The sequence below is a fragment of the Ischnura elegans genome, chromosome 2 (assembly GCF_921293095.1).
Source record: "Ischnura elegans chromosome 2, ioIscEleg1.1, whole genome shotgun sequence".
Taxonomy (NCBI): Eukaryota; Metazoa; Arthropoda; class Insecta; order Odonata; family Coenagrionidae; genus Ischnura; species Ischnura elegans.
The window spans coordinates 117,812,452-117,827,073 of NC_060247.1; the positions used below are offsets into that span (position 1 = coordinate 117,812,452).

Consider the following 14,622-nt stretch of genomic DNA (forward strand, 5'->3'; position numbering starts at 1 on the left):
GTGAATACACTCAGTCCTGTCTGATAAAAATAGGCTTCATCATGCACATTTTGTCAGAGTGGGAAGCATCAAACAAAAACACATTGATTTTTATTTATAACATGTATTGACATTCAAAATGTACATTGGAATAAGACAAACTACATTTGATTTATTGTTCTACTTATACAAAAGAAACGTGGCATGGAGTAGGCTGTAGTCTATAAAGTAATGAATCCAAATATTCCACAAGTTAAATTTCTTCCTAATCTCCAACACTCCTCCTCTGATGAAGCAAATTTTTTTATTTCATTGTGGCAACAGGTTTTCTGGTTTATTACACCACAACTTCAAAAACTAACTATACTGAAAAAATACAGGGCATGTACTTTCTAGTCTATCATTTTTTAACTTAGCTAGAACAAGTGAATTGATCTTGAACAAAAAAATCTATTGTATTGGTGGGTGAGAGGATGCACACAGCATTCAGAAGGGCCGCAAATTAATGGGTTTCAAAGGAGCAGTGTTGGGAAACATCTATCTTAAATGGAATGATCAAGTGAGGATCAATATAAGTCTGCACTTCTTCTCCCTCCACATAGATGACCATGATGAAGACAGGAGGACATTGCCATCATATTTATACATGTATAATAAAATTTAAGTACATCTTTAATAATTATTCTTTTGTATTAGGTATCAAGTAGATATTAATGAAAAAATCTTCTACCTACTCCCTCAAATTGATCTGAAATTGGTTTTGGAGCACGAGATCAACATATTTAATGTAAATAAATATCAATCACTAAAAAAATAAATTTACAGCTCTAATTAATAAATGAAGTAAGCACAATGACACCAAAATGTGGGACACTTCCATCCTCTTACTTGTAAACTGAGTAAGGTGGTGTGTCTCCCATTGATTACGAATGCTCACAGCAGTGTCTGACAATCTCATGACATTTTGGCATGCTATCATTTCTTATGGTAAGGATGACTTAGCATTCGGTTTAATTCAATAGATATTGTAAGTGCATACATCAATTAAGGACAAGGAGAAATTTCAACATATTTACAGATAATCTTACATGGCATATCAACACTATACATTTACTGCTGCAAATGAATTTTCACAGAATGAGTACCTATAACAAATAACAAGGAAACTAGGCAGGGTTAATTACAAAACAAAAACAACACATACAAAACAAATTATTCACAAATCTCACAATTAAAATTTCTAAACATTTTTTCCTCACTAGGCTAGTGCTTGTAATTTTAAAAATAAACAAAAATACACTAAGTACATATCAACCAATTAAAACCGAATAAATTAGGATAGGTTGATTTTTTTGGTCCAATGAATGGAATGCAGAAGTTAAAATATAGATACAAATATATACAATAGAAGAAGTTCATAATTACAAAACAAAACTTGTCAAATGCATTGAAGTAGAGCAAATGAAAGTACAACATGGCAAGTGACCCAATGTTTTCAAAGATGACGGGGATGAAAGGTACCCCGCACCATCATCACAACCAATCAAATCTTCCCTCACGCGGTGACCAAGACTCTTCGACTTCCTTCACACACACACATACACACTAATACGCACACTGTCAACACTGGATTATGTACAAATCAATAATGGATAAGTATGAAAATAATAGGAAATGTACCCACACAAGTGAGGAATTATGTAAATGTACTAGAATGACACTGAAAGTAACAATGAAGATCAAGACAATAATGTTTGGCTCCATTAAAAACATCTAAGGAATCACATCAAAAAGAAAACTTAGTGACTGCATCAAAAAAGACATTGGAAGTGTTCCCAAAAGAAAATGGAATTTAAAAAAAATGATCATTGGCAAAATGGTGTTAAAATGCACTTCCTGAGGAGAGTTAAGGAGAGGCAGCATATGAATAAAAACTCACAATGACATACCACTGGCTAGGGCTTAATCAGTCACAGAGAAAGCATTTCAAGGCATCATATTTACACATGAAAACCTTTGTTTCCACTGAGAAAAGAGCAAAGGTTACACAAAATATGATCTCGATTAAGGAGAAAAGGACAACCAGCCCAGAGAATAATCTGCCAAGGTAGAAAACTAACATGGCCCTTGATGTGACATAGAGGCTCTCTTCTGTATGTAGTGCTTCGAGTTTTACGTAGGTTCCTCTGGTGTACATTGAAGACACATGAAATGTGATTTTGCTGGAATATTTTTAGTCTTTAATCCCTAAATGGATCCATTTAGGTTTTAAAATGTCTATTATAAGGAAAATATTGATGACTAATCTAAGCCCTACAAAAATGATGATTGTGAATTTGATGTTAATGCTGAAATGATTTTGAAAAAAATTATAATTCAATAAAGCTGAAACATTCTGGAATCATTCAACAACATAAATCACTCAAAATTTCTAACACAGAATGTTTCTTCACCCGAAAAAAAAAAATCTTTGGACTATAATACACTACGGATGGACTATGTTTGCATGATGCTTTTACAACCCTTTTATTTTGAATTTATAATTTTTTAAATATATATAATATTTATATCTTTTTATTATGATTTCTTGGACAGTGATAAATGAATTGGACACAGTTCACTCTTCAAAATCTTGTGCCACAAAGCCACAATTATCCAGAGAGCAAGGCTCCTGGCACTGTGTTTTCTGCAATGCCACAAGGAGCAATCACAAATACTGCAACTATACTAATTTTTTTTTCAAGCTGCACTTAACTGTCCGATCACGGCAAATATAAGGACTCCAAAATGGACCATGAGCAAATAATTGTGGTATAAAGTGATGAGCAGAGGTGGTGTTTCAAGTGAGGCAGGACTATTTGTGGTGAGAAGAGAGAAAAAAAAACATCTTTCAATGACGATCGTAAAAATATGTAAACCCAGCGTTCTGACCACAAGCCCCACTGCACACCACTAGCTCAGGAGGGAATTGGAGTGTTGGAGCAATGAATCAAAGAAACCCAGATGAGAAAGTGGTTGGCACAAAGCACACCGAGGGACTCCATTCAGTTTTGGGGGATTTGGGGACGGAGAGAGGTGACTCGGCCAGGAGTCAAAAAACGGGACAAAGGTGACTCAGCTTGCAAGATCCCCAATTCGACAAGGATGGATGAAGCGACCAAAAGAGGTGGAAGATGCAAGACAACTGGAGTATGCCGACTCATGGGCACACGTGACACACAATGGCTGCCAACATTTAATTCATCATCTCTCTCTATTGTATTTATAGTTTTGACCCTCGACGAGCACTTCAGTGAAGAAGATTGAGACGGTTAGCCGGGAGTGGAATGAGAGGCAAAAGGAGGCTTCCTTTCCACTTCATTCTCTCTTCTCCGCTAGCACCCACCTTCCTTCATCCCTCGATTAAGGAAATCCCCTCGCATCCATATGTCACTCCAAGAGATTCTTCTCCCTAGTCCCAACGTTGCTTCCACTCCCCTACTTGCCCCGGCTCAATCTTCCTCCGGCAAGGCTGAGGCCTTCCCCACGACTTCGAGATCGATGTATTGTTGATAAACCTTCACCTGGAAAAAACACCAACCAATAATGAAAGAGTGAAATTATTACAAATCACTCCAAACGATCTGATGCACAGAGCAGATGTTGGAATCAAAGTGAATATGTAAAGAGTTTTAATTTTATGTCACCACACAATGAAACGTGAGAATGTGGGACAAAGCAGTTTCTACAATTTCATCGGTGACACAATATACGCAGATAATCCTTTTCATCTACAAACTGCAGGATGAATACCATCCATCACCTGTAACTACAGTGTGTCAGAACAATTGCATCCCTCGTCTCCATGTCAAGATGAGTTCATTGAGCAGCTACCTTTCTATCTCTTCTAATATTTATCTTTAGAGATCTTTCCGGTCAATGGATTACAAACAGAACCCACTGAATCTTAAAACTAGATGTTTCAGTTGCATTTGAATTGACTCAGATAAACAGGAGTAATGTAAAATATCCTGAAATATGTATGGACTGTATACTAGTCAAAATTGTATCAGATTTGAATGGTTTCGCTTAAATATCATTGATGCCAAGAAATTAAAATGGCTCCATGGTAACATACAATTCAGGATGCATAACCAATTAGTACAAACTAAGCCTAGGTACACATTTCACATCATTTACCTCTGCTCAGGCTGCGCTTCATGCTTGCAGAAGAGATGGAGTTTGAGGATGAGGCACGCTGTGAAGTGGTCATCATGGTGGTTGCATGACCTGCTTCGGAATGTTGCTTCCCACTGGAAACATTATTGCCCACCCTCATGGCACGTCCTCTCCTGTCCTGAATCAGCTTGTCCGCACGAACAAATATCCCACATTTTGGGCGGCAAGAAAAATATCGCTCTCCCTGGACTGACCCATCATTTTTACCTGAGGATTGAAAAGAAACTTATGCTACTGAAGCTAGCAATTTTTGAGTGCTTTTTAAATTTAAAGGGTATATCTCCTTCTATCATATCAATTTCATCATCACTACATCTTCCGCGAATACACCAGTTTTTGAACAAAAAAAATGATTTAGCTACTTGGATTAGGAGTTGGGCAATTTCACACAAATACCTTAGCCAGCAGTTACATTGGGAGGCAATAAGAAAGGATCTAAGTAAGTAGGAAGAAGTCCAGACCTTAATAGAAGATTGAAAGTGAGACAAACTAGAACCTAATTGATGGATTTATATCGCAAGCACTCTGACTTAAGAAGGCCAGAGCTTATTAAGTTTTCTTAATCCTGGGTTTAGATAAATACAGGTGATAAGAAGGTTTTATGCCTTTGTGGGAATATTTATTTTTCAATTTGTTCGCCAAAAGCACAAGTTCAAGTATTCACTCCTTTCCTAAAGTTTTATCTTCAAATCTGTTGGTAATACAAAATTATAAAATTTGCCAATGCTATTTACAGATTAATCAACCCCAACTGCCCCTGCAACAGAAAATTTCTGAAACCAATTTAGGAAACAACCAATTCCCTAAATAATTGATTATATTTTTGCTAACGAACAGCTTTCTATAATTTTTTTTTCTAGTTTTTCCTATGTTATTCACATTTTATCCATATACCGGAAAAAATAGGATTTAATTTGAGATAGAAAATTTCTAAGTCCGCGGATTTTTGTTTACATGACAAGCCCCAGTATTTTCTTTTAATTCATTCAATAATCAATGCTGGAAAAACGTTGTATAAAGTTTGTAATCAGGTAAAAAAATCTTAATTTCATCATTTGTTGCTTACCTGTAGGAGCATCAAGTTGGACGCCTATCCACAGGCCACCTGCAAAGTGCGTGGGTCCAATGTAAGCTACAACACCAGAACTGTTATATGGCCGGATTAGAACACTCTCCCCCAACACAACCCACTCTGGCAGCGATGAGGTGAGCGCGGTACTAGATGATGTCAAATCTGGACGGGACTCAAAGGATGTTGTCCACTGCTCCTCATGACCACTCCCCTCCACAGACTCCCCTGTGATTGGAGCACATCACATATTACATATAATCATTTGGTAACTGGTATCATATACACACACATAATATCTACGTATTATATTTCAAATTCAAAATGACACATATCACCAACAGCAAGTCTGCAAACATAAATACAAACACAGGTGAGACAAAGAGCTAGAAACACAAAGACATGAAATTGACACAGTGATGGTGCGGAGATTGAATGATTGGCGAAAGCACACGGAAAAAAATTTCCATCTTGAACAGGAATCGAACCGAGGGCTTTCTGCTTCCTGGGGAGATGTTCAGACAACCGAGCTATCACAGTTCCTTTCATTTGTAAAGCATATGTTCTTATACTACAGCACTGGAAATAGCAGGAGAAAACCCCCAAAATTAAATGATATGATAAAAAAACTGGGATAAACCAGGGAAATAACTGAAGTTACTGGGAGATTTTCCATTTAAATAATATTGAAGAAGAAAGAAAAGCAATCAAGAAAGAAGAAGAAAGCATAATATAAAAAGAATAACACAAGTAATGTTGACTAAGTTATAACATATTGCTGATAACCTACTTACAGTGACTTGATATATTGAATGATGAATCAAATACTCTAAGAACACAATAAGTAATCATAAAATTAGAACTCACCAAGGGAGGAAAGGGAAGAATTTGAGGGAGATGAGGAATGAAGGCTTCCCTCCACAACGTCAGGGCCATTGAGGGATGTTTTGTTGGCCACCATTTGCAGAGCTCGACTGCTTTCCCACACTGTGGGTCGTGCCTGAGGGAAAGACGCCCTATGGCTGCACATTATGGCTTCCCTCTGCTTTTCTTCCACACTATCACGAGATTTCTTTGGCCGTCTGACCACCTATCAGACAAAATTGGATCAATTTTAAGTATTGGAACGATATGCATAAACTTACGTCACTCAGCATTAAGACCAAAATTCTAAATAAGAATCAATAATAAGAGTAAGTTAGTATATCCAGTGAGTAATTCAAAGACTAAAATTCATAAAAACCAAGCCACAAAATACTTTGAACTAAGATCGAAGAAAAAGATTATTGAAAAGGCATTGAAATTTGTGACAAATTTTGTGAGAACATACGGTAAAAAAATTTAGTTTAATATGAAGGACTCATCAATTTTTTGCAAAAGCAAATTATTGCAAATTTAGGTTTTAAAGCGCTCTCTAGGTTTTTTGGCAATCTTAATGACTTTTAATGCGATTTGGAAAAGTTTTTCGATTATTTTGCTGTTTCTTTGCTACATTTCAAAGCACAAAATACTAGTAAAACTATCAGTTTTACTAATGCCGCAACATAAGTTCAGACCATGGATTAAAACACTAAATTCTTGATCCTACTGCATTATGTCATCCTAAAGGTCCCCATCAAATGAGGCGGCAATAGAGTGGTTTCCTATTATTTTTTTATTGCCTAAATCAAAAGATTATTACTCCTGCAGTATGTATTTCATGCTTTTAGAATTTTAAATTACAATACCTATTTTTTGGGATTACAGCACACTCCCTGTTATCCGGGGTAATGATGGGGAGAGACGGCACGAATAATCGGAAAACACGGATAACCCAAACCTTCACTTAAATGTCTTGCAATGTTCATAATTCACCTAAAACAAGCAATATATTATTCTTTATGTAGGCAACTATGATTGATATTCACTACTCGTCTGTGGCTCAGTCTGAGAGAGCTCTAACCTTACCAATCCAATCTAACCTAAAGCTTAAATTAATGTGTGAGTGAGTGATTTTTACCTGATCGGCAAATGATTGCAAGTCTAAATTCAAAGGCTAGGAAATTTGGTTAGGAAACTCGTGCCCTGATGGGGCCAAGTAACAAGAACCCAGACTTGAGTATTGAGACTTGACTTTGGAACTGAAAAAGTACCAGTCTACAAAAAACATAAAATTAATGACCCTGAGGACTGGACTTTTTATTGTTTCGACCTATGTTTTAATGACTATGAAATATGGTCCTCCTATCTACCTAACCAACAAACCTATCTACCCATCAAAGAACAACTTGCACTAGTGAGATATGACCCACACATCTTACTGATGCTTCTTTAGACTTCCCTTATGCCATTTGAAGCAAATTTGGATCATTAATATTTTCTTAACACTTTCTCCATGGTATTTTTGCCATTTTTTTTTGTACAGAATGAATACAGTCTCCACCGTGTACCATTCCGCAGCCAGTAGTAAAAAAAGACGTAAATTAAGGAAAAATGCTGTACTGGTATTATAGCAATGTTCTACTGTGTTAAACCTTTGAATGGTAGGTATTTTTGAGGTGTTTCTTTCAAAACCTACTCAAAAAATCACTCTCATTGCATTATCATTGGTGTCAGGTCAACATTCCTTGCAGAAAAGATCTCAAACATTCTATGAAATTGTGTAAATTTCATGAAAATTTTGCCACATTGTGTTATCGCTGTTTGGAAAAATTTGGTCCCAGTAAAGATAACAAAATATAGCCAGAAATACAGGTATGGCTATTGTGAATACATTTTAAATACAGAATATTCACGAGTTTCACGGGATTGTAGTACATTCAATGAGCATTAAGGGCCGTATTCTTAGTCGACCCTACATAGCAGTCCCTGCATAACATAAGGCCCCTACATTCGTTTCTCAATCGACCCTACATAAGTGGTGGGGGGTTATTCTGTTGTCAAGTTCTCTGAGATGATGTAGCGCCAATTTTCCACTCTAGTGGTATAATGGGAACTAACTATGAAACTAAGAAAAGACGTCCGATAAATTCCAGGCGTATTGTTAGGGAAACGGCTCAAGGTAAATAAACAATAGGTGTCGTCTGCCAGTTCCTGTCGGTACCTTAATTATCGCTACAATTACTCTAATATCGAGCCAAAAGTAGAATCTTATTGTCTTTAAATTACTTCAAAAGCGGTCTGTACCAGGTAATAATAATTACGGAGCAAATATAATAATTGACTCGGGAACTTACGTTGCATCGTCAAGGTTCGTCATTCGCTTTCACCTTCCGTAGTTAAGTTTATTATGTGGCAAATAGTGGCATGAAAATAAATTTTCTATGGTTATACGTAAACGAAGTATTGGTTTCCCAAAAGTATACCAAGTGCCAAACGTGAAAAATATTATTATATATTCGTAGAAACAAGGTGTATGTATACCGCTATATTGTTATTATTAGTTCAGTCAATTTTATAATTTATTTAACTTGGTGGCTATAATGTGGTAGTATTATTACATTTCCGCTGTCTTGCTGTGCATTTTAAAATGCTTTGAGTGAGCTCGTCTCGCTTCATATCCATTGTAACGAAGATTCTTTAATCGAAGTGATCAGCAGACGATATTTGGCCACCATGTTTTTGTAGGGTGTAGGGCTGGTTCGGGTACCTTACATCATGTAGGGCCCGTTTAGTTCCAAAAACGGCCATATGTAGGGCTTGATGTGGAGTATGTAGGGCGAGATCGGTTTATGTAGGGGCTGATGACATATCCAGGGTCGGTTCGCCCTGCAGGGTCAACTAAGAATACAGGTCTAAGTTGAAGAGGTAAAAATTCTGAATTTATTTTATTTCTAAGTATAAAAAGCTAAATAAACTCGATTGTTTCTGGCTTTACCTTGTGAAAATCCATTCTGAACAATAAAAAGTTATGGTACCTGTTCACACGATTTATTCAATACGACCGGTTTCGTCGCAGAGGCGACATCATCAGGTACAGAAATCGTTATATTAACAGTTATTTTGTTGTTGTTTATCCGGTTGCTACGCGTATTAGCAACCGGATAAACAACAACAAAATAACTGTTAATATAACGATTTCTGTACCTGATGATGTCGCCTCTCCGACGAAACCGGTCGTATTGAGTAAATGGTGTGAAAAGATACCATAACTTTTTATTGTTATAAAAAGCTAAATTAGTCTCATGCTTGGATCTACAGCACTTTGACCAGCCCATCATAAGCCAACCAACAACCAATCCTTGTACTTCACTCAATCAATGGCTCAGCTGGTGTGTTTGATAAACAATATCTGAGTTATTCAAATGACATGCATAAAAAAAGAGTGAGAAATTATTGCGAAATAATGTAGAAACCCATGTAGAAATCCAAGTCAAATCCTTATAATACAATTTGCCAAAAAATATAATGAATAAAATGGATACTCTATTAATCAAAGGCAAAGCAGTATTACATACTTCTTTTACTGAAATTTTGTCTTCAGGAATTTCTGGAATGACATCTTGAAGCTTTATCACACCAAGGTCTTTTGGTGGACTCTGCGATGAGGTGTCCATAGATCCCTTCTCAAAGGTTGATGTTTTCTCGCTCTCAGCAGTGATTATTTCATCGCAAACTCCCTCTGGTATGCTCGCTGAATGAGGAAGCGGCATTCCCAATAAGTTCAATCCATGAGTAAGAGCTGTGATTGGGCGAGGCCCTGGGGCATCAGGAGTTTCATCCACACTTATGCTTCGCAGTGAAACACAGTCCTCATTAGTCAAGTTTGATGATGATACTGCCTGAGAACCATAGCCACTGAAATTTAAAGTACATAATACTTCAGATTGAATTTCACTATGCAAAATTTACGAGCCCAATTTAAGTTGGTACTGATGTTGGGAAAACAGGTGAGATTTGATTTCCAAACAGATAATTTATTCTTAAAAGAACTGAATTATATAAAAAATATGAAAAAAATATCAAAGATAAACAACAAATTGACTAAAATTTCTTTCCCCAAATAAGCTATGTGGTAAAAGGTAATAAAAAAATTAAATCTCCAATACCAATATTGGAATAACAATGACTGCCATCTACTGGAAGGAGTTTTGTAAGCTGCGAGCCCAATAAAAGCCAGACATAGAATTTAAGAAATACATCGGTTAAGGTGAAAACTGATTTACAAACAGTTATATGTACTCAGAAAACAAGACTGTCCAAGAGGGGAAAAGAATCCATACACGAAAAAATTCATTTATGGAATATATTAGCTTCAGTATGATTTATGCATTACATATAATCATGAATAGACCCATGTATGATTTTATCAATGAAAACCAAAAAAGTTACATCACACAATAAGGTAGAGAAAAGAAATGTTAATCTGATGATGTAATACATTGGAAAAACATATGAGTGGTTGCCTATTACAGTAGATTCCGGTTAATTGGCACATATCGGGACTTGTGCACTTTGACCCAATTAAGCGGCTGCTCCAATTGGGCGAACTATTCTGTATATGGGCATAAACAAACGTTGAAATGGTAGAAAGATGACAAAATAATGTTTATAATGCAACATAAGTTTATTAAACTATTAATTTGATTAATAAATCAGCGAGTTTAGTTAATTTATTATCATTTTGAAGAATTATAACGTTTTCGTTAAAAATATATTTTTATTTATTTATTTATTTTCATTGCCCCATAAACAGCACATTTACAGCCTTTTACAATGGGGAATAATTAATAATTAACAATGAAGGACATTCACACACACCCATGCCCTGGATAAAGGTAACTTATCCAGGCGTGAATCGAACCCACGACCTTCGGTTTGGCAGGCGAGGACTTTACCCCGCCGCCACCGAGGCTGGCAAGCCTCGCCTCACAGCCTCGGGCGATGCTGAATTAATGTCTTTAACTAAGTCCTATTAAAGAAAAGTCCTAGGCTCTTGTGGATAGTATAACAACAAGAGCTTTCAAAATAGGGCAGAAATAGGAACATTTCTGAAAAATAAGAGTAAATCAAAGGAGGAAAATATAAAAAAATAGTATTCTGAAAACAAAAAATTTTAATTTCGTCGCGAGTATAGAGTCTATGTCGCCAACTCATGGCCCAATAAAGCGGCATGCTGTCCCAATAAAGCGGAGAATACAGTGGGATATTCCTCTATTGGGTTCTGTTTTTCAAGATCTGCCCCAATTAAGCGGCTGCCCCAAGTAACCGGTGGACCCATTAAACGGAATCTTCTGTATTTTAAAGTAAATGCTGCTGAAGGCTATTATATTATATTATGCACTAAATTAAATGAAACAAATTAATCCATTTTGGCAATTCATTGCAGTTTTCCCTAACGTTAGGCAGTACTAATTCTTGGTTCGAGAAAATGAATGGCCCTCACCTTGACATAGTGCTGGGAGTCCCAGTTTTGTTTGATCCACCTGTTTGCAAATCAGACAATGAGTCAAGGGTACGTGAGGTTGTGAGAGGGGCCCGCAAAGTTTCTGGGAAGATACTCCTATCATTGGACATCTGCTTCCCATCTGCACACTGAAAAGGTAAAAGTACAAATCAGAACACATTTGAGAGATAAGCATTTTGAAAGTATGATGTCACTAGGTATTTTATTAATTTGTAATAAACCCAAAAACAGTACATGAGACCTTTTACATTGGATTTTTAAACAAATGGTTAAATAATAAAGTGTAACAAGAAACAACAACAAAAAAACATGATTAAATACACTCAGATATCACATAATACTTCACTTCTATGAACGCCTCATCCGCTCACTTGTTATTTGGGAAGGGCGGAGAAAGAAAAGAGGGATTTAAAGAGGAAGTTTCCTGAAGGTGGTCGTAAATGATCCTCTTTAATCCTACGTAAGACATCTAGTATTTATCACTACTCTTCATTAAATACAACATATTATAAGAGAAATAAATTATTTTTTCATAAAAAGGAAATATTCTAAAATTATAACTTCACAAAACTTGTCACTTTATGGTGCATAGGCATTATGTGATAATTAGAAAAAATTTCCATAAGTAACTGTAAATACAATAGGTCTCTGGACAAAATTTTAATATCCCTTCAAATATCAACTAAAAATCGTGAACTATAGTAAAATTTTCATAAAGGCCTCTTTAACGCACTTATTTCACATATTTTCTTAAGAATTTACAAAAGAAATGACCGAAACAGTTCCAAAAACACACCCACTTCAAAACGTAATTCCATTGGCCAGCCGGAAAGTGATGTCAGCTCATGCAATCACGTGGGAAATCCAGTGGCGGTGCACATTGTCACCAAATTTCTCGGTTTATTTAACGACTTTAAGTGAGGTTTTATTTCTTATATATCTTTCGGAGGTTTTATCGTAAAAAACAAACGCCACGGAACCTGGTTTCACCAAGGCTGATTCCGGAAACTTGCCAAAAATTACAACGGCAGCAATGTTTACTTACATTAGCAACAGAAATTGCTACATGCATGCTGAAATCCGGGGAGTGAAGATGCATAGGTATGGAAATATAATATCACCGGCTCTTGTAAAATACATATTAAATGTGTTTTTGAAATTTAACAATGAAATTCCATTTATTAGGGTCGGATGAGAAGATTACGCTGACGATGCCATTGGCACAGTCTAAACATATGTTTAGACTGTACCATTGGTTGCGTGCAAATTATGCACAGTCAAAACCAATGTATCGTTCAAGCTCGTGTGTGCCCTGAGCACAAATAAGACCTATTATGTGGAGGCACAAGTTTTTGAGTAGGACGGTGAAGTGGAAGTTAACAACCTTTCTTGCAATGATTGCATAGCTAGTTCTGTTAAGTTCTGAGAGCAGTTCAAGTATTATGTAAGCAGGGCTGGGCAAAATTGAAATGCACAATACCTGTGACTTGGGTGTTTGAAATCTAAAACAGTATATAAAATACTTTTTGAAAAAAAAAACATTTGTATGGAAACTAAGAGATCTTAAAAAAATATTTAACCTGTTTTTGCTCGTAAGGATAGTTACAAATAGTACACGAGAAAGGTATGTTTTAAAAATATATATTTTATTTTTTAAAGTAAAACTTCTCAAATGATGCTCTATATGGTTGCATTAGTCTCCTTGAGGAATGCAATTTTTTCAAAAAGTGTCGGACAGAGATCCCTTCAAAGTGGATAAAGCCAGCAAGTGAAAAATCTTTCCACTGGTGGAGATGAGTAGGTATAGGATTTTGTCAAATCTGATAAACAATGCGTTAATATTAGAATTCATTTTTTTCATTCATTCACATTCGTCGGCACCTTCTCATCCGAACCAATCTTCGTTCTACGTCTTGGGTGACCGTATGAAAATATTTATTCGGAGCATTTCTAGTCGTATTTCTGCACTTAGGCACAATACAGTACTTGAAGCTATACGCTGCGACATATCGAGAAATAACTACGACACGAAAAATACGGCGTAATAACCACAATATCTCCACTGTAAACTTCAATAATGTGCACGATCAAGTTGGTTAAGAACAACACTATTGCATGAGCTGACGTCATTCAAGATGGCGGCGGTGCGATTACGTTTTTCTTTGATGGCTTGTAAGAGGTATTTTAAATGCTCATAATAAAAAATAGATGACTTTACAGCCATATTGTTACAACTTTTAGCTTAATAATTACACCTACTTTTCAGAAACGTCTTTATCTAAATAGGTGTTCTATTGAGACTGTAATTAGTTGGTGACTGTATTCTCTTTGGTATTTTACTGCAACGATTTATTTCTGGGGATAACAATTTTGCCAGCCTTCCAGCTGGCATTGTCAAGTCCTGAATGAAATGCGGACCATTTCCTTATATGATGACAGTCATGTGCTCACTGGCTCTATGAGAATTCAAACTCAATTGTTGGATGAGCCTTTTACACGTTGAAGCTAGCATAGTACAGTAGCGGATACGGGAAAAACTCAAGGGGGGGGTGCAAAAGATACCTTGAGTTACCTTTACTTTTATCATAATAATTATTTTTTTTATTTATTTTTTATTTGCCCTTAACCTGCTCCCATCGTCTGTTGACGATTTGAACTATTCTTCTACTCTCCCAGTCCATGTGCGCTTAGAAGTTCTTCCTTTGACAAGTAGATGTCATGCGGACCTCTTTTTATTTTTATTGCCCTAAGTATTTTTGAAATTTTTTTTTCTTAAGTAAAAAGTTATAATTAATAAAATTATGCAAAAATAAAAAATATAATTATTATCTTTATGCGCCTCTGGGAAGCTATATTTCAGCTTATTTGCACAGTTGAAGGGTTAATAATCATGTCACATGCAAAGTTTAAGAAGGTTTTCATTAAAGTGATTATGTAAAAATACAAGACAATGCCATCTTATGATATTAAA

At 36.0% G+C, this 14,622-nt stretch overlaps 1 protein-coding gene across 6 annotated transcripts in view; it reads right to left on the reverse strand.

The window, feature by feature from the left end:
- Nucleotides 1-87: 87 nt before the first annotated feature.
- Nucleotides 88-14,622, reverse strand: part of LOC124154478 (kinesin-like protein KIF13A) — a 226,883-nt gene continuing 212,348 nt past the window's right edge. For all 6 annotated transcript variants that reach the window (XM_046528239.1, XM_046528238.1, XM_046528237.1 and 3 more), the window contains 6 exons: nt 11,631-11,779; nt 9,703-10,042; nt 6,134-6,356; nt 5,264-5,494; nt 4,159-4,404; nt 88-3,542 (listed from right to left, as the gene is read on the reverse strand). In XM_046528239.1, coding sequence (XP_046384195.1) covers nt 3,457-3,542; nt 4,159-4,404; nt 5,264-5,494; nt 6,134-6,356; nt 9,703-10,042; nt 11,631-11,779 — 1,275 coding nt within the window. In that variant the 3' untranslated portion in view covers nt 88-3,456. The remainder of the gene's footprint in view (nt 3,543-4,158; nt 4,405-5,263; nt 5,495-6,133; nt 6,357-9,702; nt 10,043-11,630; nt 11,780-14,622) is intronic.